The sequence below is a fragment of the Podarcis pityusensis genome (assembly GCF_964106645.2).
Source record: "Podarcis pityusensis genome assembly, chromosome: 14".
NCBI classification, from domain to species: domain Eukaryota; kingdom Metazoa; phylum Chordata; class Lepidosauria; order Squamata; family Lacertidae; genus Podarcis; species Podarcis pityusensis.
This window is the reverse complement of record NC_138039.1, coordinates 19,860,377-19,884,265: the sequence shown is the minus strand read 5'-3', so window position 1 is coordinate 19,884,265 and position 23,889 is coordinate 19,860,377. Positions and strand designations below refer to the sequence as shown.

General features: G+C 42.8%; 2 protein-coding genes across 2 annotated transcripts; one reads left to right on the top strand and one right to left on the bottom strand.

Annotated features, from left to right (window-relative positions):
* The first annotated feature begins 7,085 nt into the window (after nt 1–7,085).
* Nucleotides 7,086–9,290, top strand: LOC308463491 (olfactory receptor 10A7-like). The gene has a single exon (XM_080981904.1). The coding sequence runs from the start codon at nt 7,873–7,875 to the stop codon at nt 8,803–8,805; it is 933 nt and encodes a 310-aa protein (XP_080838030.1). The 5' UTR covers nt 7,086–7,872; the 3' UTR covers nt 8,806–9,290.
* Nucleotides 9,291–9,423: 133 nt separating this feature from the next.
* On the bottom strand, nt 9,424–23,686 carry ALG1 (ALG1 chitobiosyldiphosphodolichol beta-mannosyltransferase). Its single transcript, XM_080981899.1, has 13 exons — nt 23,338–23,686; nt 22,282–22,359; nt 21,930–22,033; nt 21,004–21,152; nt 19,476–19,565; nt 18,522–18,638; nt 17,430–17,554; nt 15,588–15,626; nt 14,513–14,572; nt 13,355–13,465; nt 11,443–11,557; nt 10,471–10,546; nt 9,424–9,692 (listed from the first exon to the last, which is right to left on the bottom strand). Exons 1-13 carry the CDS (start codon nt 23,549–23,551, stop codon nt 9,561–9,563), a joined length of 1,410 nt encoding a protein of 469 aa, XP_080838025.1. The 5' UTR covers nt 23,552–23,686; the 3' UTR covers nt 9,424–9,560.
* Between the last annotated feature and the right edge of the window lie 203 nt (nt 23,687–23,889).

The window sequence follows — 23,889 nt, the reverse complement described above, 5'->3', positions numbered from 1 at the left end:
ACAGGGGTAATCGGTGCTAAGGGACCAATCAGCTTTGTGGGGTGACACATTCTCCTTAAGGAAAGAGGCTGCCCCAGGAGAAATTGCCGCAAAGTTCATTTATGGAAATTCTCCCTGTTTGGCTCACCAAGCCAAAATCCCACTCAGACAATAAACTTTGCAGTATGTGTTTGACTAGTGCCTGGGGAATCATATAATTTAGGTGGGGAGAGGAGGGAACCTGGGGGTCATCTTCTTGAACTTTCAGTTCAATGCAAGATCTAAGCGTACAGGATTGTCCTTCAAAAGGGCTTGCCAATTTGGTGGACTCCAAATCCCATGAGCCAACAGCCAGCATGGCCAACAGCTAGGGATAAGAACATTATTTTTATATCGCACACCTAATCCTGGTTGTAGTCATTAACAGCCTTACGTTCCACAAAGATTTCTAACCCTCTTTTAAAGTCAACCAAGTCGGTGCCCATCACTGCTTCTTGTAGTGATGAGAATTGTATGAAAAGTACCTAAAAGAATGCCTTCTCTAATACCAACTACCTTGGACCCTACAACTTGACAGGGCCTTTTCAGTCGTAGCTCCCTGGTTGTGGAATGCCCTCGCTAGTGAGGTGTGCCTGCCTTAACCACTATTAACAGTTAGGAGGAATCTAAGCATTCCTGTTGACACTGGCTTTTGGTGGATGAAGAATACTGTTTCTGGAAACCTCAAGATCGTTGGAGGGAAGAACCTTTGTAATTGTAATTGCTTTTGGAATGTTTTAATCTAGAGATAGGGTTTTTTAAAGTTCTGTATCTGTTTGCCACCCTGGGCTTTTTGGGGAGGAAAGATGGGGTAATCATCATCATCGTCATTTATTATTTGTACCCCGCCCATCTGGCTGGGTTTCCCTAGCCACTCTGGGCGGCTTCCAACAAAGATTAAAAATACATTAAAATGTCACACATTAAAAACTTCCCTGAACAGGGCTGGCTTCAGATGTCTTCTGAATGTCAGGTAGTTGTTTATCTCTTTGACATCTGGTGGGAGGGCGTTCCACAGGGCGGGTGCCACTACCGAGAAGGTCCTCTGCCTGGTTCCCTGTAGCTTCATTTCTCGCAGTGAGGGAACTGCCAGAAGGCCCTTGCAGCTGGACCTCAGTGTCCAGGCAGAACAATGGGGGGTGGAGACGCTCCTTCAGGTATTGCTGCTGATTATGATAACATAAGAAGGGTTTGCCAGTTCAGGTCAATGGCCCATCTAGTCCAGCCAACCAGATGCTTGTGGGAAGCCTGCTAGCAATTCCTAGCAACTGGAATTCATAGGCATAACACTTCCAGCAGTGGAGATAGGCATCACAGCTAGTAGCCACCAATAATCCTTCCCTCCATGAATTTGTCTGAAATCTTCTTTTAAAGCCATCTAAGTTAGTAACCATCACTGCCTCCTGTGAGAATGAATTCCATGGTTTCATAGGTCATAGAATCAGAGTTGGGTCATCCAGTGCAACCCCCTGCAATGTAATGCTTTAGATACATAAACATAAACAAGCACAAACACTGGCTGGTAGCGTCTCTCCAGAATCACAGGCAGATTCCACCACCACAGCCCCACAACTTCACCTGGACATGCTGGGAATTGAACCTCTGCCTCTTGCAGCCTACGCTGGACAACTGAGCCCCTGACCCTTCCCTTAACCTAGTGAACCCCACAGGCACATCAAGGGAACACATTTAAAGCACACAGCTTCCCCCAAAGAATCTTGGGAATGGGAGCTTAAGGGTGCTGGGAAATGCAACTCTGTGAGGGGCAAACTATAGCTCTCAGGATCCTTTTGGCGGGAAATTATGCTTTGAATGTGTGGTGTGGATTCACACTAAAACACTAAACCCTGTTGACACAGTTGAAGCCCACAGCAAAGCAACTCCACACCACACCACCAGAAGTGCTTAAATGAAGGGCTCTCGTCCATCCTGTTGTTTCATGTTGATAGAAAGCTTTCTGTACCTCCACTATTTCTCCATAGCCCCTATGATGTTCAAATCACCACCTTCCCATACTTTCCTCTCCCTTAATCCAGATTTTCTCATACCCTCTCCTTTCTGGACTATCCCTGGTATGAGAAAATCCAGACTGTGGAAGGGGAGAGAGTGGGAAGATCTATGATTCTATTATTTGGTGGAGAACATCATATGGGCAACAGAGAATTAATGGAGGTGCAGGAAACTTTCTATCCATGTTAAACAACTGGATGGATGAGCACTACATTTCAATATGGACAGCCTGGATAGCTCAGTTGGTTAGAGCACAGTGCTGATAACGCCAAGGTTGCAGGTTTGATCCCCATATGGTACAGCTGCAAAGTCCTGCATTGCAGGGGGTTGAACTAGATGATCCTCAGGATCCCTTCCAGCACAATTCTATTATTCTATGCAATTAGATACAACATTGATTTTTCTACTTAACTGTGATAGATGCATCCGGATGGGCATGCAAAATACCTGCGTATCTAACTATGTGCTAATCTAGTTTAATTGCACAGTTGAGTTTGCGAGCCCTGTATCCCCAAAGAGTTAGCCCATTTCAAAGGTCCTTTAGAAAATATGTTTCCTCCAGAGTCTCTCTCTCCCCCTCTCTCTTGGTGAAAAACACCAAGAAGTTCTCCCCATGATTGGTATTAGATTTGGGGAGAGGAAATGGTTTGAATCCACTGTTTCTTTCAGAACACCATGAGAGTCCAACAGCATCTTAAGCAAGAGGGAAGTTTTGCTTCATCAGTCTTATATGGCTGAAACTTTCCTGTGATTCTGAGGTTCAGAATTAGGGAGGTCTACAAGAGGAAAAAGAGAAACTGCTTCTGCATACAGACTCCGTGCTGAGAATGTGATGATGACATAAAAAGCCATTCCTTCAGGTAAATGGGGGGGACGGGGACGGGACAGAAGGGGAGACAAAAAAAACACCCTGATTCCTGTTCCATTATGCTGACTGCAATTGCCAGTGTAACATTGCAATAATGTCTATATGAATACCACAAGATCTCAGCTGGAATTGTGTGCACCGTTGTGGTCACTGCACCAAAAGAAAAGAAAGGAGAAAGGCTCAAAAGGTGCTGAAAGGGGCAACCAAAATGATCAGGGGACTAGAAGAATTATTCTACAATAAATTATTATACAATACAATGTTCCACTTTGGAAAAAGTTGAGTTAAGGGAGAGGTATGATCTTTTTTTTTGTTTTTTAATTAATATTTATTAACATTTCAGAAAAAATAAAATCACATTAACAAACAAGAGAAATTTAAAAAGAAAAAAGAAAAATACACAATAGAAAATACAAAATACAAAAAGATAAAAAAGGAAAAAAAACAGTTAAAAACAATTCCGTCTTTTCATAACTTCTTTTACATTTACTTGTTTCCTGGACTTCCTTATACCTCCCTCTTTTGTATTCCAATTCTGGTTGTTAATCCAGCAATTTCTTTCCCTCCTTTTCAATCCCAATCCTTAATCTTAATATAATATAACATTAAATATTTTACCTATTAAAAACCAATTTTCCATTCTTTTAACCTTTTTAATCCTAATCCGTAATCTTGATCTATATATAACTTTAAAACCTGTACAGCTAGAAGCCACTTAATTTCAATCCATCATCACTCTAACATTCTTTAATTAAGGGAGAGGTATGATCAAGGTGTATAAAATGATGCATGGTTGTGGAGAAAGCAGGTAACAAGTCATTTTTCTCTCTCTTTCAAAACACTAGAACCCAGGGTGATCCAGTTTGGTAGAACGACCTACAGCTATGCTACCCTGAAGATGTGACATGTTAACTAATCTCAGTAGCTAAAGAGGGTCAGGCCTGGGGTGGGAAATAGCTTGAGGATACTGATTGCCATAGGGTATTTGCCCTTTCACTCTCAGTTCCTTTTTTACAAAGTTGCTTAACAAGCATAACCGATCAAAGATTTTACAAAAGAGAAAAACGACATTACAAAATCTAAACCATGACCAACTGTACAAAAACAAAAAACAACAAAACTAAGAAGCTTCTATGTGCAGACCCCACAGAAAGTGTTCAAGTAAATACTGCAGAGATGCAGTATTTAAAGTAATAAAAAGAGAAAACGTTTAACAAATTTATATATCAGCCAGTCTTTTGACATAGTGTATATTGATTTCAGTATGGTTTTTGACAAAGTCCCCCATGATATTCTTGCAGAGAAGCTCATAAAATGTGGTCTGGGTGAGGTAACTGTTAGATGGATTTGTAGCTGGCTGGCTGACCAAATCCATTAAGTGCTTGTTAATGGTTCTTCATCGTCCTGGAAAAAAGTGACAAAGTAGGATTCTGCCGCAGGATTCTCTCCTGGGCCCATTGTTGTTCAACATCTTTATCAATGACTTAGATGAAGGTGTTGAGGGGATGCTCATCAGATTTGCAGGTGATACCAAACTTGGGAGGCTAGCGAATGCCACTGAAGACAGAATCAGGACTCAAAATGACTTTAACAGATTGGAGAACTGGGCGCAAGCTAACATAATAAATTTCAAAGCGACAAATGTAGAGTTCTGCACTTAGGCAAGAAGTACCAGTTGCATAAATATAAGATGAGGGGCACCTGGGTTGCTAATAGTACACGTGAAAAGGATCTAGGGGTCTTAGTAGACCACAAAGTCATGAGTCAACTCTGTGTGATGCAGCAGCAGCAGCAGAAAATGCTAATGCTATTCTAGGCTGCATCAACAGAGGTAGTGTCCCGATCAAGGGAAGTAATAGTGCCACTCTATTCTGCCTTGGTCAAACTACACCTGAAGTACTGTGTCCAGCTCTGGGTGCCACAATTTAAGAGGGATGTTGACAAGCTGGGACGTGTGCAGAAGAGGACAACCAAGATGATCAAGGGTATTGAAAGCAAGCCTTATGATGAACGATTGAGGGAGTTGGGTATGTTCAGCCTGGAAAAGACAAGATTGAGATGAAATACGATAGCCATCTTCAAATATCTCAAGGGCTGTCCCATGGAGGATGGGGCAAGCTTGTTTTTACTTGCTCTGGAGGGTAGAACTCGAACCAATGGATTCAAGTTCCAAGAAAAGAGGTTCCAACTAAACATCAGAAAGAACTTCCTGACAGCAAGAGCTGTTTGATCGTGGAAATCTCCCATAAGAGGTGGTAGACATGGATGATCTAGTTGAGATTCCTGCATTCCAGAGGTTGGACTAGATGAACCTCAGAGTCTCTTCCAACTCTATGAGGCTATGACTTTCCTTCTATTGTTGGAATTTTTTGCATAAGCAATCAAGCCTCCGCCGACTCTCCCAAGCATGTAGCTGCATTTATTTCCTCTAGCTATTCTTAGCTTACATGCTAGTTTCTCTTCTACGGCCATCTGCTAAACCCTTTTATACCATGCTGTTAAATTAGCTTCTTTAAGATCCTTCCAAAAAGTGGCAATAGTCATACGTGCAGCTACTAATAAGGTGGAGCTGGGAAAGCCTCCATCTCAAAACCAGGAGAACTGCTGCCATTCAGGGCAGACAATCCTGAGCCAAATAGACCAATGATCCGACTAGGTATAAAGTAGCTTCCTCGGATGCAACAAGCTAAAACACTGGCAGGACCAAACATGGGAGCGTGTGTCCCTACGGAGCAAGGATTGGATGCAATCTGAAGTAGTGGATGGGAGGAAAGAGCTAATCGTGCTTTTCTACCTGGAACCACCTTTCTTTGGTTGTTTCTTTCCAGTGGATCCTGTTAAAAGGCTGAAGGTGGAAGACATCTGGAGAACTGCATGTTAGCTACCCATAACAGCAATATTTAAATAAAAACCAGGCAAATTAAAACACAATACTCCACTCAGCATAAAAAAAGACAAAAGGCTACTATTTAAGCCAGGGGTAGTCAACATTGTGCCCTGCACGTGTTATTGGACTACAACTCCCATCATTCTTTACCCCATTGGAGCTGTTAGGAGTTAATTAGCCCTGATCAAAGCAGTGAACTGCAGCAAGAAAACCCCCATTGCTTTTTCCCCTTCCTTTTAAAAATTATGTGTTTTGTAAGTTCATTAGCAGCACTGAATAGATGCCAATTGCAAATATACTTGTAGGCAAGGTTGGCAGAACATATTCTTATGCAGGGAGCTGAGAGAAAAGGAAGGGGCCTGTATGAGAGCCTTATGAGGATCATGTGAGATTTATTAATGTATTTTAATTTCCCCCCTTTATTTCTGTTTGATATATTTGTTATTATTCTTTTTAGTTTAGTTGGAAATTTATGGTATATTAGGTTGAAAACCTTTAATAAAATTGATTATTTTTTTTAAAAAGAACATTTTCTGATGCAGGTGGAAGATTTTTCAGTGCAAATTACCCTATGCGAAATAATTTTTTGGGGAAAGTGTTCTAATTTAAAATTTTCTAGAAAACTTGCATCCTTGGATCTAATAAGTCTAAATATCATGACAGACTGAGGCAAATGAAAGAGGTCTTCAGCTGGTACCATTGCCATAGCTTGACATTTATTGGCCTGTGGCAACATAGTAGCAGGCTTTTTTTCACTATTATCTCCAGTGTTAGGGAAAGCACTCCCTGCTATCAATACAAAAGACCCCCATCTCTACTGGCATTCCACCGGCTTTTGACAACTTGCCTGTTTACACAGGCATTATGTTTATTTCTCAAACCGAGTGCCTTGTTGTTAACTGATATGTGCTGTCTTATTGTACATTTTAATTGTGTAACTTGGTTTTTCTACTTCATGAACCACTTAAAATCCTATTTTGGCATTAAGAAGGATATATTAGTAACGGTGGTGGAAGCAGCACTCAAGAGGGCTGCAACTCTGTGGTAGGGAACATGTTCTGCATGAAAATTCAATCTCTAGTTCTTCCAAAAAGGGCTGAGGAATAGCCCAGTGTGAAATTGTGGAGAGGTGCTACACATCAGTGGGCCAAGGCTCATGCTTGCCATAAGGCAGTTACTTGTGTTGAAAAGCCTCCAAGGCTCCTCTAGTTAGATTTGTGCACGTGGCGGTCCCCACATCCCAATCAGCTACCTTACACCGACTTCAGTTTCCCAAAGCAGCACAGAGACAAGAGGTTTTTTTAAAAAAATATAAGAAACACATTTATTTTTAAACAAATTAAAAAGGTGAGCGATTGGGGGACAAAACAGTTCTGTAATCTATTGTCGGTGGAGGTTAAATGATGCATCCCATCTTGGCATAACAGGGAGCTACAGAGCTCTGAGACAGAAGGTCACAGGTACAGTCTCAACCATCTCCTGTTAAAAGGGATCTCAAACAGCAGGGGGAGCAAACCCAGTTGAAAGAAAGAGAAGTGGGTTGGCTGGTCTGTCACAGCATGTAGGGCAGGTTGTGGCAACTTGTGGCCCCCTAGGTGTTGTTGGACTCCGACTCCCATCAGTCCCAGCCAGCCTGGCCAGTGGTCAGGGATGATGGAAACAGTAATTCAGCAACATCTGAAGGGCAGCAGATTTAACTCAGAGAGGTAGTCAGAGAATGAGGAACATGAAGTGGTATGGTTCTCTATTTCTTTTTCCCATTGACAGCAGTTTAAATGCAGGCACTTAGTTGCAACAATAGTTTCCATTTCTAATTGAAAGCTGAAGATGGCATTTCAGCAGGGTTAAGATCGCAATGCGTTCTGAGAAGTCAGAAATGAGATTGACGGAAATGACTACTAGGTATCTTTGCATTGGACTGCAGATGTGCCAATCCTAATCAACTGGGTATTATGCTATGTATTGCTGCTATGGGATGCAAGTGTGTGTAGACTCTCTTCATGGGCATAGCTTATAGGGGCTGTCAAGATGAGTTCTTGCACTTTTGACCACTAAATCACTATTGTTCTTCCTACAGAAAAGTATAGAAATGAAAAACATAACCGTCATCACAGAATTTGTTCTCTTGGGGTTCCCTTTCTCCCCACTGGCCCAAGTCTTCCTCTTCATTATATTCCTTGTGATCTACACCGTAACTCTGATTGGAAATATTGCTGTAATCACTTTGACCAGCCTGGATCCCCACCTTCAAATGCCCATGTACTTCTTCCTCTGCAACCTGGCAGTCTTGAATATCATTTGCACTTCGGCCGTTGTCCCCAAAATGCTCATGAACTTCTTGGTGACAAGGAAGTCCATCTCAGCCGAGTTGTGTGAGGCTCAGATGTATATCACGCTGTTCCTAGGGGCGGCAGAATGCATCTTCCTTGCTGTGATGGCGATCGACCGGTATGTCGCCATCTGCCACCCGTTGCGCTACTCTGTTCTAATGAACAAATCGGTTTGTATTGGCATGGCTGCTGGGTCTTGGCTCAGCACCTTCCTGGGGTCAGTGGTTCCACTCTTCGTCCTCAAGCTCCCTCTCTGCGGCTCCAATGTCATTGACCACTATTTCTGCGAAGTCCCAGCCATGCTTCAGCTGGTGTGCGCTGACACCTCTGTGAGCGAGAGTGCAATGTACATGGGGGGCATAGCGACGGAGATCATCCCCTTTCTCTTGATCGTACTCTCTTACGTACGCATCATTATTGCCATACTGCGACTCGCCTCTGCCGACAGCAGGCAGAAAGCTTTCTCCACCTGCTCAGCGCACCTGACAGTGGTGACTATCTTCTACACGACTGCCATGCTCATGTATATGAGGTCGAAGGGGCAGCGCACGCCAGAAGAGGACAAGGCCATCTCGGTCTTCTATACTATCATCAACCCCATGATAAACCCGATCATATACAGCCTGCGCAATAAAGATGTCAAAGAAGCCTTGATGAGAGTCTTAGGACGAAGCAAAATGGCCAAGGTTTAAACGAGGCAAAGCTTGAACAGAGGCAAAGCTTCTTTCCACCTTGAGCCAAGATCTCCAAGTCCTACTATTTCATCAGCCAAGCCCGTTTGGTCCTTTTGCTTGCAATACAAATGTCTACCCTGAACAAAGAGATCCCAAAATGAAATATGATTGAACACTCAAGGCATTGTTTAAAACATGAAATCCAAATGCCAGCATGACCCCTTTTCAGAGGGAGGAGGAAAATGCTAAATGTACTTGTAACACAACATAAACCTTGGAGTTTAAGGTTTCAGACCCTGCATGTTCTGGGTAAAATTCTCCATTTCATGTTCAAATACCAGTTATAAAGTGAGGTAGGAAACACATAACACACATCACAGTAAGATATCTCCTTTGAACGTGAAGATGTTATAAAGGTACTTTTCAAGAGTCACAGTAACATGTTTCCACTTCAAATAGGGAATTACCAGCTTGCAACTTAGGCAACAATAACCGAAGGCACCACAACCTACTTCGTAACTGCATTTAAAAAACAACAGTGAAGCAGTAAGTAGATACAAAACAACATTGGCTCTGTCCACAGCATAGAAATTAAGAGAAAAAAGGTGGGAAAATTGCATAAGCCTATAACGAAGCTCCAGATAAAACTTTTTATTCACCATATAAAATGACTTTTTCTTTTGTAAAAAGAATTTTTGATATACAAACATGCTTGTGGTGTTCCAGTTTTTGAGAATGTGCAAGTTATAAATTAACTTCGAAGTCGTATCAGCTTAACTGCTGCTAAAAAGAGGAAGCACTGTCTGCTCCCAACTTTCATCCCACCGCAACTGCTTGGTTGTGCAAAGATTCCTTCGGAATAAATTGAGCTTGCCTTCTACAGAAGAATAATCCAAGAAAAGCATCTGCAAGGTTAGAAAGAGTGAGTGAAATAGATTAATGCAGTATACAGGAAAATGGAAAAATATTCTACTTTCTATACCTGCAATTATGGAAAGATGCAGGTATTTTCCCCAGATAAAACTACATTGAATCAATTGCTTCCTCAACAAACAAACTGATGTCTCACTAGAAAAGTACCACCTTCAAAATTGGCACATGAACAGTAATAATGTGACAAGTCCCTGGGATTATCAAAGAACTGTTTACGCAAGTAAATTATAGTCAGAACTATGTATTCCAAGATTCAATAACCTAACCCATGCCAGATCATTATGAAATCTTGCTGACCTACTGAGAAAATAATGAAGGGCTTGGGGGGGTTGCAATTCTATACTCTATGCATCCTAACGAAATTGGTTGTGCTTGATTTTTTTTTCCTTTAAGAAAATTGATAATATGTATAGCATTCCATATACTGGAAAATCCTTAATAAAAAAATAAAGCTATATATTGTTAAAAGGACAACATATGCACGAGAGAGAGAGAGAATGAATGTCCCTTTCCACTTATTTAAAAGCAACTCCCTGCACATAGAAAGCTAGTGCTTCAGGGAGAATGTTAGCTTATATATTTCTCCTAATTTTCTATGTTCAGGAAGTTTTTGTTTTTAAACTATGAAGCAGCATTCAAAGATGAAACTTCCCTCCTGCCACCAAAACATCCAGCTTCCTTGATGTTTCCAGAGCAATGAATGCTCAATGAGCCCCATCAGCAAGTCAAAATTCTCTTTTTCTAAGTTACCTTCAGTTGCTCTGCAAGTTCGCTTGAGTCCCGGAACACCAAGCCATTTACTTCATGCTTCACAAGTTCATGTATACTGCAAAAATAAGCAAAACAGCACTAGAAAGAATCTCAAAGTTGTTTTCTTCAGTGTGGGAGCGGGTTAACAGTTAACATACCACATTAATGCACCAGCCTGGTGCCTTCCAGGTATTTTGGACCATATCAGCCCCAAACACAGGACAGAAAAGCACAGCAAGATTTCCAAATTAAAATAAAAACAATAGTTTCCCAATTATTTCTAACTAAAAGGAGCTGACAAGGACCTGGGAGCTGCTAGGGAGTATAAAAAAATCAGAGGAATCTGCAGGGAGCTCCAGACTGGCTGCAGCCTGAACAAGAGCATTCTGCAACTTTTTGTTGCAGGGCCCATTTGGAGTAACAACCACCACCAATAATAATAAACAAATGGAGATCTCAAAGAATAAAGAGATGGGTTAACCAACAGGGGATACACAAGATGGGGGAAGAGCTGTAACTCATCGGTAGAGCATCTGCTTTGCATGCAGAAGGTCTCAGCTTCAAATCCCATTATCCCCAGGCAGGGCTGGGAAAGACTCCCTGCCTGAAACCCCTGAGAGGTGCTGCCTGCCAGTGTAAACATTACAGTGGTACCTCTAAATACGAACGCGATCCGTTCCGGAGCCCCGTTCGCATCTAGAAGCAAATGTAACTAGCGACGGCACGTCTGCGCACACGCACGTCACTTTTCGCCACTTATGCGTGTGACGTCATTTTGAGCGTCTGTGCATGCGCATGTGGCAAAACCCAGAAGTAACGCGCTCCGTTACTTCCAGGTTGCCGTGGAACACAACTCGAACGTGCTCAACTAGAAGCGTATTCAACCCAAGGTATGACTGTACTGAACTAGATGGACCAATGGTGTAACGCCAGGTTCTTTTGAGATGCTGAAACACACAGACGTGCTCTTACCACTGGAAGTGCACTGCACACACAGGCAAGCAGCAGCCAAACATGTCCACGACCTTCATAGGTAGGTCCAAGCCACTAGAGGACATATGGAGACAGACGCCCAAGTCAGCTGAGCCTGTAAGAGAAACCAACCCCCCATTGAGTACATTCTGCAAATGAGTTTGTTTGTTTTTTTTGTAGCTGCTCAAGTAATGGATGGCTTGCTGCCACTGAAAAAAAAATGAGGTATACAAATCAGGTGGTAATGAGGCCTGCCAAGGAGGAGTTTGTGGGGCAGTTAAAATGAGGCATGCAGGAATTGTACACCAGCTCTTGAATAGTACTCACTTGAAACTGTTTCACTGTCGTTCAAACATTCCCAAGCCCAGGTCACTTAGGAACCTGAGCCAGAATACAAGACCCTCTCTACTATAATAATAATAATAATAATAATAATAATAATAATAATAATAATTTATTTGTACCCCGCCCATCTGGCTGGGTTTCCCCAGCCACTCTGGGCGGCTTCCATAGAAACCAAAAATACAGTAAAATATCACAGATTAAAAACTTCCCTGAACAGGGCTGCCTTAAGATGTCTTCTAAATGTCAGGTAGTTATTTATCACTTTGACATCTGATGGGAGGGCGTTCCACAGGGCGGGCGCCACTACCGAGAAGGCCCTCTGCCTGGTTCCCTGTAGCTTTGCTTCTCGCAATGAGGGAACCGCCAGAAGGCCCTCGGCGCTGGACCTCAGCGTCCGGGCAGAACGATGGGGGTGGAGACGCTCCTTCAGGTATACTGGGCCAAGGCCGTTTAGGGCTTTAAAGGTCAACACCAGCACTTTGAATTGTGCTCGGAAACGTACTGGGAGCCAATGTAGGTCTTTCAAGACCGGTGTTATGTGGTCTCGGCGGCCACCCCCAGTCACCAGTCTAGCTGCCGCATTCTGGATTAGTTGTAGTTTCCGGGTCACCTTCAAAGGTAGCCCCACGTAGAGTGCATTGCAGTAGTCCAAGCGGGATATAACTAGAGCATGCACCACTCTGGCGAGACAGTCCGTGGGCAGGTAGGGTCTCAGCCTGCGTACCAGGTGGAGTTGGTAGACAGCTGCCCTGGATAAAGAGTTGACCTGCGCCTCCATGGACAGCTGTGAGTCCAAAATGACTCCCAGGCTGCGCACCTGGTCCTTCAGGGGCACAGTTACCCTATTCAGGACCAGGGAGTCCTCCACACCAGCCCGCCCCCCGTCCCCCAAAAACAATACTTCTGTCTTGTCAGGATTCAACTTCAATCCATTAGCCTGACCTCTTTTTCCCCCCAGATCATCTCAGGTGCCAAGATCAGCAGAGAGGGGCCTTCTTTGTAGTTCCACTACCCTTGGAGCTTCTAGGAGTGGTGGCCTTGGGGAAGCCATTCTCATTGGCAGCCTCCATGCTGTGAGATACTTCCCCCCACTGCAGAGGTAATTCTGGTGCCTTCCATTATGTAGCTTCCATTGTATGCTGAAGAGACAGTTCGTTACCTTAGTCAATTTGTATATATCACCGCCATCTTGTTTTCCCTCTGCCCTGCCAGTCAGCACCCTTGTGGAGAAGAAAAGGGAGGATAGCGTGCAAGTTCCTCTCCTGCTTCAAAGGACCCATTTCAAGTGGGTCGGGGCATCTGGCTGTTAACCAGAAGGTTGGTGGTTCAAGCCCACCCAGGGATGGCTGTGGGCAGGATTCCTGCAGTGCAAGGGGTTGGACTAGATGACCCTTGGGGTACCTTACAACTCGAGAATTCTATTATTCTATTATTCAATAGAAGGTTCTGCTATCACAGTCCTGCAATGGACCACTATCCTATACCCCGAAGATCTCATGAGTCTGCTCCGGTAAATTTTCAAAATGACACATTGAAGCACACTGGTAAATTCCAAGATCTTCCTTACCGAGCAGAAGGGGGTAATCCTCTGCTTCCAGCCAGGGAGTGCAGATCTGGATATGCTTGAAATGCAGCTCTGCAATCAGCATGTTGTAATATTCCTTCAGAGGCCCTTTGCCTTTTTAAATGAAAGAGAATGAACAAAACGATTTGCTGCTGATCCAAAAGGGCGCATTATGAGAGTTATCATCCTCTGGGAAAGATTTCATTTGAATGCCCAGAACCAGCGTGGTGCCATGGTTATAGAATGTCAGGCTATGAGCTGGGAGAACAGAGTCAAAATCGCTGCTCAGCCTTGGAGCGCACTGGGTGACTTTGAGCCAGTCGCAGTCTCTCAGTCTAGCACAGGACTGTAGCCAAAATAAAGCACAAAGGGAGGAGAAACATGCCACCTGGAGTTCCTTGGAGGAAAGGTAGGATGTAAATGTAACAATTATATAGTTCTCCCGGGGTGGGGGCTGACACCATGCCAGCAACCTAGGGCAAGCAGCTTAAGGCACAAACCGAATACAAAAATGAAAGCAGGGTCCTCACTAATGCACTCGACACACAGAGAGCTCTGGAGCTCACAGAAACTTTCTTGCTTCTTCAGTGGTGGTGGGGAAAATGGGTTTCCCAATATGAATACATAAGATGAAAAGAAGACAAATGATTTAAAAGCTGCTACCTGAATCCGAGACCAGGGTGAAGAGTCGGTGGAAGAAGATTGGAAGAAATTTAAAGACTACTTACAGAAATATTGTACAATTAATGAATGTTAGAATGATGTTAGAATGAAGTTAAGTGGTTTTAGCAGCAATGTCATAAAGGTGTATGCAAAAATGGATGGTTAATAGGTGAGAATCTAAAGCTATAATATATTAAGTTAAAGGACTAAGATAAAAACAAAGAGGGAAAGGAATTGCTGAATTAACCAATTGAATTGGAATACAAAAAAGGGAGGTGAGAGGAGGTCAGAGAAGCAAGGAAATGAAATGTAAGATACGGAAGGATTAATTTGTTTTTAAGTGTTCTTTCCAAATAAATTTTCTATACTTTGTATTTTGTATGTTTTTTCTCCTTTTTTCCTGTATTTTTCTTTGTCTTTTTTAATTTTTAACTACGTAATTTTTTGTTTCTGAAATTTTAATAAATATCATTAAAAAAAAAAAATAAAAGCTGCTACCTGTTATCACACACACAAGAGGAGGAAGCTTTGCTCCATCGCTGAGATAGCGTTCATATTCTGTGCGACAAAACAAACAGTAGGAGTTGTGACTTTCCCAAAACCATCATTGGAGAAAAGTGAGAGGCTACAAAAGGCAACTTTTTTTCTTTTTAACAAGTTTGGGATTTCTACAGCAAGCAGGAAGACTGAGGTGGGAAGAGCTACAGTCTCACAGCCAAGATTGTTTGTAGACAGATCCCAAAGTGAATCTGCACCAATAGGAGAATGGGGGGGGGGGGGCGGGAGTGGGCACCCTTGTAGTTGCTACCTATTTTTTAGTTTAGGCATCTAGATGCCACCCTATAACCAAGCTTTCAGGATGCCTTGATAAAAGAGTATTTTAAGTCAAGAGTGACGCAAAAGGAGACTTTGTAGCCAACATCTGAATCCCAGATATGCACGGAACACATGTGGCAATGCAAACAGAACTGTTCCCCATCAGAGAACACACCTGTTCTCTGATGGGGGCCTTTTCCTTGGTGCTCTCACAGCTCTCGCTTTTTCTGATAGACATGTTGGATCTGCTGGTCCCAGTCCTCTGCTGAGAAAGATGCTCTGCCAGGGTAGAAGAGCCTGCAGCTGCCACTGCTTTTCTCTCCAGTCCCCCCTTTTCTTTTTGCAGCTGTGGGCAGGAGAAGTGGGAGGTTGAGGTTCCCAGGACTGAGGCAACAATAGCTTTGGTTGCAGTAGGGGGTAACCACAGCTGAGTTCTGCTTATTAGCATTCAAGGAGGTGTGTTCGCCTATGCAAACGTCTTTCCCCCGCTGCTCAAAATACCCTTCTCAGTCTTAGCCACCTAATAGTACACTGTTCCCAGCAAGTGAAGAAAGGAAGAGGATAGACCACAGTTCCTGCTCTCTGATCCGGTTGCCAATACTGCTAATGCAGGGATGGGGAATCACTTTCGGCAGGAGGGCCAGAACAACTCAAATTATGGGCAGCCCACACTGTTGAGGCCGCCTGTGCCTCCAGTGACAGCAGTGGATCCAGGTTTGCTTGTTAAGAAAGACAGAATGCTCCCTTAATAACCCACCTTCTAAAGCTCTTAATAGGATGGAAAAATCTTCATCTTCTAGAAAAGGGAGAAAAGGTTTGCAGTTAATATACAAGAATCACAGTAATAACTCTGGTTTCACCTAAAGCAATTCGGCTTTTGAGTGCTGTCTCTGTAGCAACTGTATAACGTAGAGCAAATGAGGCAATCAACACGGTGCTTCTCTCTTGTACAGCCAAAGGGGCTCACAGCAGCTAGAAGACATGCAGCTAAAGTAATCTCTTCTGTATTTGTCACATTCATTCAAATAGCAATGTATTCTTTGTTGGCATTAGACATGTTTAAGCCCACTGAGACCAACTCTGAAATCAACTCCAAATGCCTTGTGCATTTGCTGGATTTCTTAAGGCATTTTGACTATTCCACTGGCTCTGCTGAGAGCCTTTGGCTCTTCCACAACTGTCTCCCAACAGAAGCTAACTGAACTGTTTTGCCATTATAAGAACTTTGTAACCTTTAAGAAACTGCTGCCTGAGATTTCTCATTTTCATCTTCCCTCCCCATCCTTTTTAGCTTTTGTGTCTTGAGTGGAAACCTGAGGGCAGGGATTCATTTGCTTTTTGTTGATCTATAAGCAGCTCTGGGAGCCATTTTGACTGAAAGAGTAAAAATGCTTTAAATACATAAAATGACTGTCTACAAACTTTACACACAGATGATCCCAATATATTTTGGTGCCTAAGGGAGAAGACTCAAAGAGTCTCCCAACCATATACTGTAATCCTAAATAAATTGTACTCCCCCAAAATATTCCATCTTACCCTGCCTAGTCCTAGGGTCAGCTCTGTTACTTTTACTAGGGAAAAGAATGGAGCTCTGACATAAATAAAAAAATAAACCCAGTTTATATTAGGCTGCCATGTGCTCCAGGTTACTTATTTCACCCTGTCAATTTCAAAACTGCTTCATAAACTTCAAACATTAATTAAAACTCAATTAATAATTGCTAATGAAACAAATATTTTCCAAACATTTGCAAGTAGACAGTGAAAACCAAGCAACATCAATTGTGGAATGAAGGGAAAGAGAAAGGCTGTTGAAAAGTTAGTGGCCTGACAGTTTTTGGAGAAATTCTAGTACAAATCAAGACAATGTTTATGTTACACTCTTCATGTGGAGATTTATGTTCACAGTTCTTGCCCACATGATGAGATTATATTTTTCAACACAGCCATACATGATCAGAAATCCAAGGAAAGAGGGACATGAAAATTATCCTCTCCTTGGAAGTGGGAGGCAATCAGCTACTGTTAGCAACCATGATTATGTTGCCAATTTGTTAATTGGTCACCTGTACTTCCACTAATTTTTTAAAAAAGAATTCCAAGCAATCTTGAAGTATTCTCTGCTCAAGTACTTGCCACTTTTCTTGGTATACAGTTAGTGCAAAGTCTTACAGCGGGAGTGGGACACCTTTCCAGCCCAAAGGCAGCATTCCCTTCTAGAGGAAACACTGCAGTGGTGGGCAGGGCTAGAGGCAAAAGTGATGGGAGCTGCAAATGTGAATTTTAACTTTCTACGATAGGCTAGTTTCTACTCACAAACCCCTCTCCATCCAGACAAGCAAGAAGCATTATCAGAGGTTCAAGGGCACATTCCAGCCAGGCCAAAACACCTAAGCATATGAAGTAGGGCTGGTGAGAGGTGTGGCTTAGGAGGGGGTGTGGCCTATGGAAAGTCCCAAGGGCCAGGCAAAGAGACCTGGAGGGTTGCATTTGGCCCTGGACCTGAGGTTCTGCATCCCTATTTTACAGCTTCATGTACAAGCATCTCAAGCATGCTGTATGGAAAGATACACAGACAATGGTATAGAGCCAAGACCTGTCCAGCTGGTGCTGCTGATGAGGAGAGCTGGCCGGCCCAAGCAGTGCATCACGTTTCCGCTCCTGGTGTCTAGTTGTGTAAAGGCAGTTTTCTCAACATCACCTGGGAGGCTGGACTCTGCTCTGAGGAGAAACAGGATTCTGAAGACTAACCTTCATAGAACATGTGTGATCAGCAAAAGCACACGCGCCAAACCAAACATTATAGCTCCCAAAATCAGATTAATGGAAGCCATAAAGGTCAGCTCCATATTTAGGCAGGAGATGTTGTCAATATTTATCCCTTCTCAAAGTTCCCTACTAAGCTCCTCAACCCATTAGTATTTAACCAAGCTCCCTTGGTACCAAATGAACACAAAGCATTGTTACTAACTCATGAAGAGCATAGTTAAATTATGGAACTCATTCCCACGGCAGGCAGTGATGGCTAATGTAAAGGTAAAGGTACCCCTGACCATTAGGTCCAGTTGCGGACGACTCTGGGGTTGCAGCGCTCATCTCGCTCTATAGGCCGAGGGAGCTGGCTTTTGTCCACAGACAGTTTCCGGGTCATGTGGCCAGCATGACTAAGCCGCTTCTGGTGAACAAGAGCAGTGCACGGAAATGCCATTTACCTTCCCGCCAGAGCGGTACCTATTTATCTACTTGCACTTGACGTGCTTTCAAACTGATAGGTGGGCAGGAGCTGGGGCTGAACAACGGGAGCTCACCCAGTCGCAGGGATTTCAAGCCACCCCTAGGCTCTGTGTCCCATTGATGGCCAACTTAGAAGGCTTTAAAAGAGTAGTTTGGCATATTAATGGAGGAAAAGGCCATCCATGGCTACCAGCCACAATGGCTATGCTCTGCCTCTATAGTTTGGTGGCAGTAATGCTTTTGTATACCAGTTGCTGGAAACCACAGGAAGGCAGAGGGATCTTGTGCTCAGGTTCTGTTTGAGGTTTGCCCACAAGCATCTAGTTGGCCACTCTGAGAACAGGATGCTGGACTAGTTGAGCCACTGGCCTGATCCAGAAGGCTCCTCCTGTGTTCTTAAGCACGCCAGTTCCAAACTAGGTAGGAGTGTATACAACAGCACATTTTAACTTACACAAGTTGGCCTTTAAACGGAGCATATTCTTTGGCTAGTTTCATGAACAACTTATGCTGATCGATCAATGGCGTTTCCTTGAAGAAAGATGCTGGCTTGTCATAGAGGGTTGTCGCTCTGCAACGCAAAGGGGCCCAGGAGTCAAAACAATAAAGATATAAATCAGATACTATACTTGATCTTAGCCAAAATGACAATAATATTACTTATATATCTATATAATAATGTATGGAAATGTAACTACGCTATATTTAGCATATTTTATCTTTTTTTCTTATTGTATTCTTTATGTTTTGCTTTCTTTCTTTGTTTTTCTCTTCACTTTATTTCTTCCAACTGAAATTATCTTAATAAAATATTAATATATATATATAATATCAGTGAATGTAAAAAGGTACTATAGAAGTGCCCTGGAAATATTTTTACACAAAATTAAGGCAGGAAAACTATGGGCAGATGTTATGTTAGAGAGGAGAAAGGGTACATGTGGTGAGAGCACTTGAGGTTTCATCCATGCTTGATATTCACACACTGGGCATCACATCTGAGTAGGCTAATGCAGCTAGGACCAATCTGCACACTGTGATTTTGTGGTGCAAGATCCCAGGGGTTGAGGCAAAGCACTTTGGGCTAAACCTCTGTAGGCCCCTCAGTAAACCTATTATTCAAAGTGCTGGAGGAAGTGACCCTGCTCTCCCATTTGTTCTTATGATATGCATACTTTCATATGCTGTTTTCCAATACAATAAGGTTGAAAGCAATTTGCAAAGATAAAAAATACCAATATTAACAATATATTAATATTATATATAAGTTACATTTTAGTTAATTGTTAATATTAACAATATTGTTAATATTCCACTGGCTCTGCTGGATATTTCTATATGGTCTAGTAAAGGTCCTTGCAACACACACAACTCATTTGGTAGAGCCGATTGTGAGCTACTCATTTACCTGATGTTACAGTTCACCAGAAGATCCTCTTTCATTGAGTTAGTCACACAAATGTTATAGTCAGACAGACGCCCAAAGAATTCTTCATACCTGAAATAAATTGAATGTCCATCAGTTACTAAATACTGGTTCTACTAACCCATCTCAGATGCTTTCGTGGGAATATAAGTTTCTTCCCCAGTTGCAATGCCTTTTTTAAAAAATAAAAAATAAAGCAAAATAATATGCTTTCCTTCATTTCTCAAATCCATTTAAACCACAAAAATGCAATATATGTTCATGTATTTACTATACACAATTCCTCATAACCTGGGAATTCAGTGGTCTCACACACTAAAAAAAAAGTGAGAATAACTTCAAACCTAAAAAGTTGCCCACCACATAACATCATGGCCCAACTCCATCTCAAAACAGGGATAACCATTTTCAGCAGCTTTTATGCTATTACCCTATGAATAACTACTCAGAAGTAAGCTCCACTGAGAGCGCTGGATCCAGACTATATTAACTGCATGAAATTCCCACTGAAATAATTGAGATTTAAGTCTTGCTGTGGCCTAAAGTTTTCACATTGATTTCAATGGAACCCATGTTCAATTAACTTAGTCCAGATGCAGCCCACTGCATATAAGATGGCAGCCATAGGCATGACTAGCTTTACCTGGAGCGGGGCCCACATTTGTTATCACAAGAGATACACACCAACAATTTTATCCACATTCTATGTAAGCCAGTGACTATTCTAGTATGTGACTAATAAAATCAAAATCAATATGATAACATGTTCAAATATAGCAAACGTGTCCTGTTTACCTAAATACAGGACAACTGCATCTTAAGCAGGGGTTCGGTTCAAAGGGTTCTACGTATACACAACAACAGTGTATATCCAAACTCTTGGAGCCACCCCTGTGGCTAGCAGGGGAGAGAGAATCTCCAATACTCCCAGAGTTCGCATGCTGAGCTAGCCTTGCCCAGCAAGCAAGGTGGAGAGCTTACAAAGCTCTTTTCATGCCAGGTAACCCAAGTGGATCTGGCACAAAAAGAGCTTTTAAGCTCTTTGCCTTGCTTGGATTTAACTTGTGCATTTTCAACCAGTCTGCCTTCAACCACGTATATGGCTGCCAGTTAACCGCATGTAAGATGTGATCGTACTGTATTCACATTCAGCAATGCACTGTATGAGGCCAGTTGCTAATGGATGTACAAATATTTCATCAAGTTTCTAGAGCTTCTGAAATACTCACAAAGGAGCATTACGAGGGAGTGTGGTGCAGTGGCTACTATCGGACGAGGAAGATCTCACTCTGCCATGGTTCAAATGCCCACTGTCAAGAAGTCACCTTGTGCCAATCACCAAATCTCAGCCTAAACTGCCTCCCAGGGTGGTTATACAGATAAACCTACATAATACACGTGCGTGTGCACACACACACACACACACATATAAAAAAATGAATAATCCCCATGGTTCACTGACGACTTGGCCAACGGTGTCTAATAAACTATAAACAGCTGTTGTACAAACCACTTAGCAATCCGGACAATAGGGTGCCTCTTTCCATGTGTGAGGCTCATTATGGTATAGCCGTAGTTGTGCCAATCGATGATGAGCTTGCTGCTTCTTAGAAGACAAGCCACCCAGGTAACAGCTATGCTGGGCAGACCTGGAGGATTCTGGTCATAAAAATGAAGAGAAAGAGAGCCTGTTTCAGAGAGCAAGAGATAGTGCAATACCAGAGAATAAGAGCTCTTGCTTTCTTCCTCTGTCTGGGCCTTTAACTCCTACCCAGAATGCCACATCTCTCTTCCCCTACGCTTCAAGTATTTCCTCATACGTCTCATTTTCCCCAAAGCCTTTATCTCAGTGCCATAGGTCATATCAACACCAGACATTTAAAGCACATGGCTTCCCCCTAAGAATCTTGAGAACTGTAGTTCAACACTCACAGAGATTGAATTCCCAGTCCCTTTAACAAATTACAGTTCCCAAGATTCTTTAGGATGTTTGGGTGCTAAGAGTCTCAGGTGAGCACCTTCTCTCAGTCCCATGAACATCAAAACCATTTTGTGGGATTCCCTCCCAAGAAAGGTTAGGCTGGCGGCTTCATTGTTATCCTTCTGCTGGCAGGCTAAGACCAAAAGACCCATCTAGTCCAGCAACCTGTTCTTACAGTATTCACCATCACCTAATGATGTTTGCTTGTGATTATATAATAACAGGCCGCTACCCAAGTTAAAAAGTAAAGGCAAAAACGTAAGAATCTGCTCTAAACACAAACCTTAGACTACTGCAGACAAAGCATATGTGTATCAATATTCCAAATATAGTATCCAACTTAAAACACACTTTAACTAAAACATTTCCCAACTGCTACTGCTTTAAAAGTGGTATGTTTTAAACAGACCTAGGAGACACAAAAACTGTATATAGTTCTCATGACGCATATTTACCTGGAGAAGTACATAGTTTGGTTTAGCTATCCTCAGCATTGTATACAATAGTTGGATGCTCTGTAAAATGACTTTTGCGATATACTGGAACATCTTTGGCCCAACTACAAGAGGAAATAAACAGTCATCAGAGTTGCAACACACATAATAAAACACGGAAAGATGTTTACAATAAGTTCATTAAAAATACCAATAACAAACATTAAACACAAGTTACACAATATGTTTAAAATACAAAATAGCAAAAAAAAATGCATTTTTTTCTGTCAAAGGAGCCTTGATTTAAAAACTGGTGTATCCTTTAAAAAAAAAAAACAAAAAAAACCTCCAAATACTGCAATGTTCACCATACCTTGCCAAATTTTGAGCTCAGAGATATGAACAATCTGTATGTTTCCATTACGTATAATCTTGCTGTGTGGCTTTGTGCCTGAAAGAAAAGTAAACAATTAAGAAAATCCATCCAGCACATACATAAACAGAACAGAATGTGAAAGCAAATTAAGTGGGAACAGCAAATATGAATTCAGTATATAAGCCTGCAATGTTCTGGGGGCAAAAACCTATACACATATTAGGATAATTCAGTGTATACCTATGGCAGTTTAAAAGGACACCTACTGTTGAAGTAGTGAGGAACCTGTAGGCCTTCAGATGACATTGGACTCCAACTCCCATTATCCTTCATTGTTAGCCATGGAGTGAAGCTGATGGGAGTTGGAGTCTAAGGCCATCTGGAGGGCTACACATTCCCAATCCTTGTTACAACACCATTCAAATCATACTTCTAAATTTCCTGAGCAGAAAAGCATGAGGGCATGTGGTTGTCCAGGAGGACTTAAATGTGGGGGCAGCGGCTGTTCTTAAAGTCAGAGCTTTCAGCCCCTGGAGACATGCTGTGAATTATGACTCTTGAGCATATACAGAAAGCCTTTCTCCGGAACACTTTAAAGGAAGCCCTCTCTAAATGGTTGCCTCTGAGCATATGAAGAGTGCCCCTTCTTCCCCAAGCACTTAAACTCTCTCACATACCTGGAACATGGGTTAGCAAAAAAATATTAATAAGATGCATGGCTGGCTACATTAACAGCATTCTGTTAACAACAACAACAACAACACTGCCGTGCAAGAGTGCATCTAAACATATGCAGAGTACCTTTCACAACGCTTAAGGTCCCGCACATCTCCGCAATGAGGGTCCGCAAGATCCCCGGCTGCATACCTTAGCGGTATGCTGTTAAAAATAACAATGTAGTGCAAGAGTGCCTCTGAGCATATGTGGAGTGCATTTCATCGAACCAAAGGAAAGCGCAAAAGCCCTCGGACATCTTTTGGAACGAGGGGTTGTAGCAAGGCAGTAGGAGGCGTGGCTTCCAGGCTCGGAAAAGCCTCAGCAGCTCGGACTCACCCGGGTACCCGATAAAGTCGACGCGGCGGCCGCGGCGGGCCAGCGACAGGGCGTGGTACTGCATGCGGGGGCTGCGGCCCAGGTCGCCCAGCACCACCACCGCCACGCGGTCCTCGGAACCAGCAGGCCGCTGCCGTTGCCATAGTAACAGGAGAAGCAGCAGCAGCGTTAACGTCGCCGACCCGCAAAGCGTCAGCCAAAGGAGGGCCGCCATCTTGCGAGAGATAGAGTGGGAGGGCTAGAGCGCCTTCCGCTGAATCTGACCAAGGAAGTATCGCCTGCATTATGTAGGTGGGAAATCATTGCCGAGATAGGCCGCTTTCAGATCGGTCGCCATCTTGGATCCAAATCGAGGCTGGATGGGCGGGATTCTTCTCTGCTTCCCTGTGCGGAGGAGTCATAGCATTGTAGAATTCGAAGGGATCCCAAGGGTCAGTTAGCCTAACCCATGCAAGGAAATTAAAATATGCCAAGAGAACTAATCTGCAATGCATGCAGGTTGTGACAAGGGAAGCACAAAGTTCAGTTCCAGCTCTTGAAGTTGTCTATTTG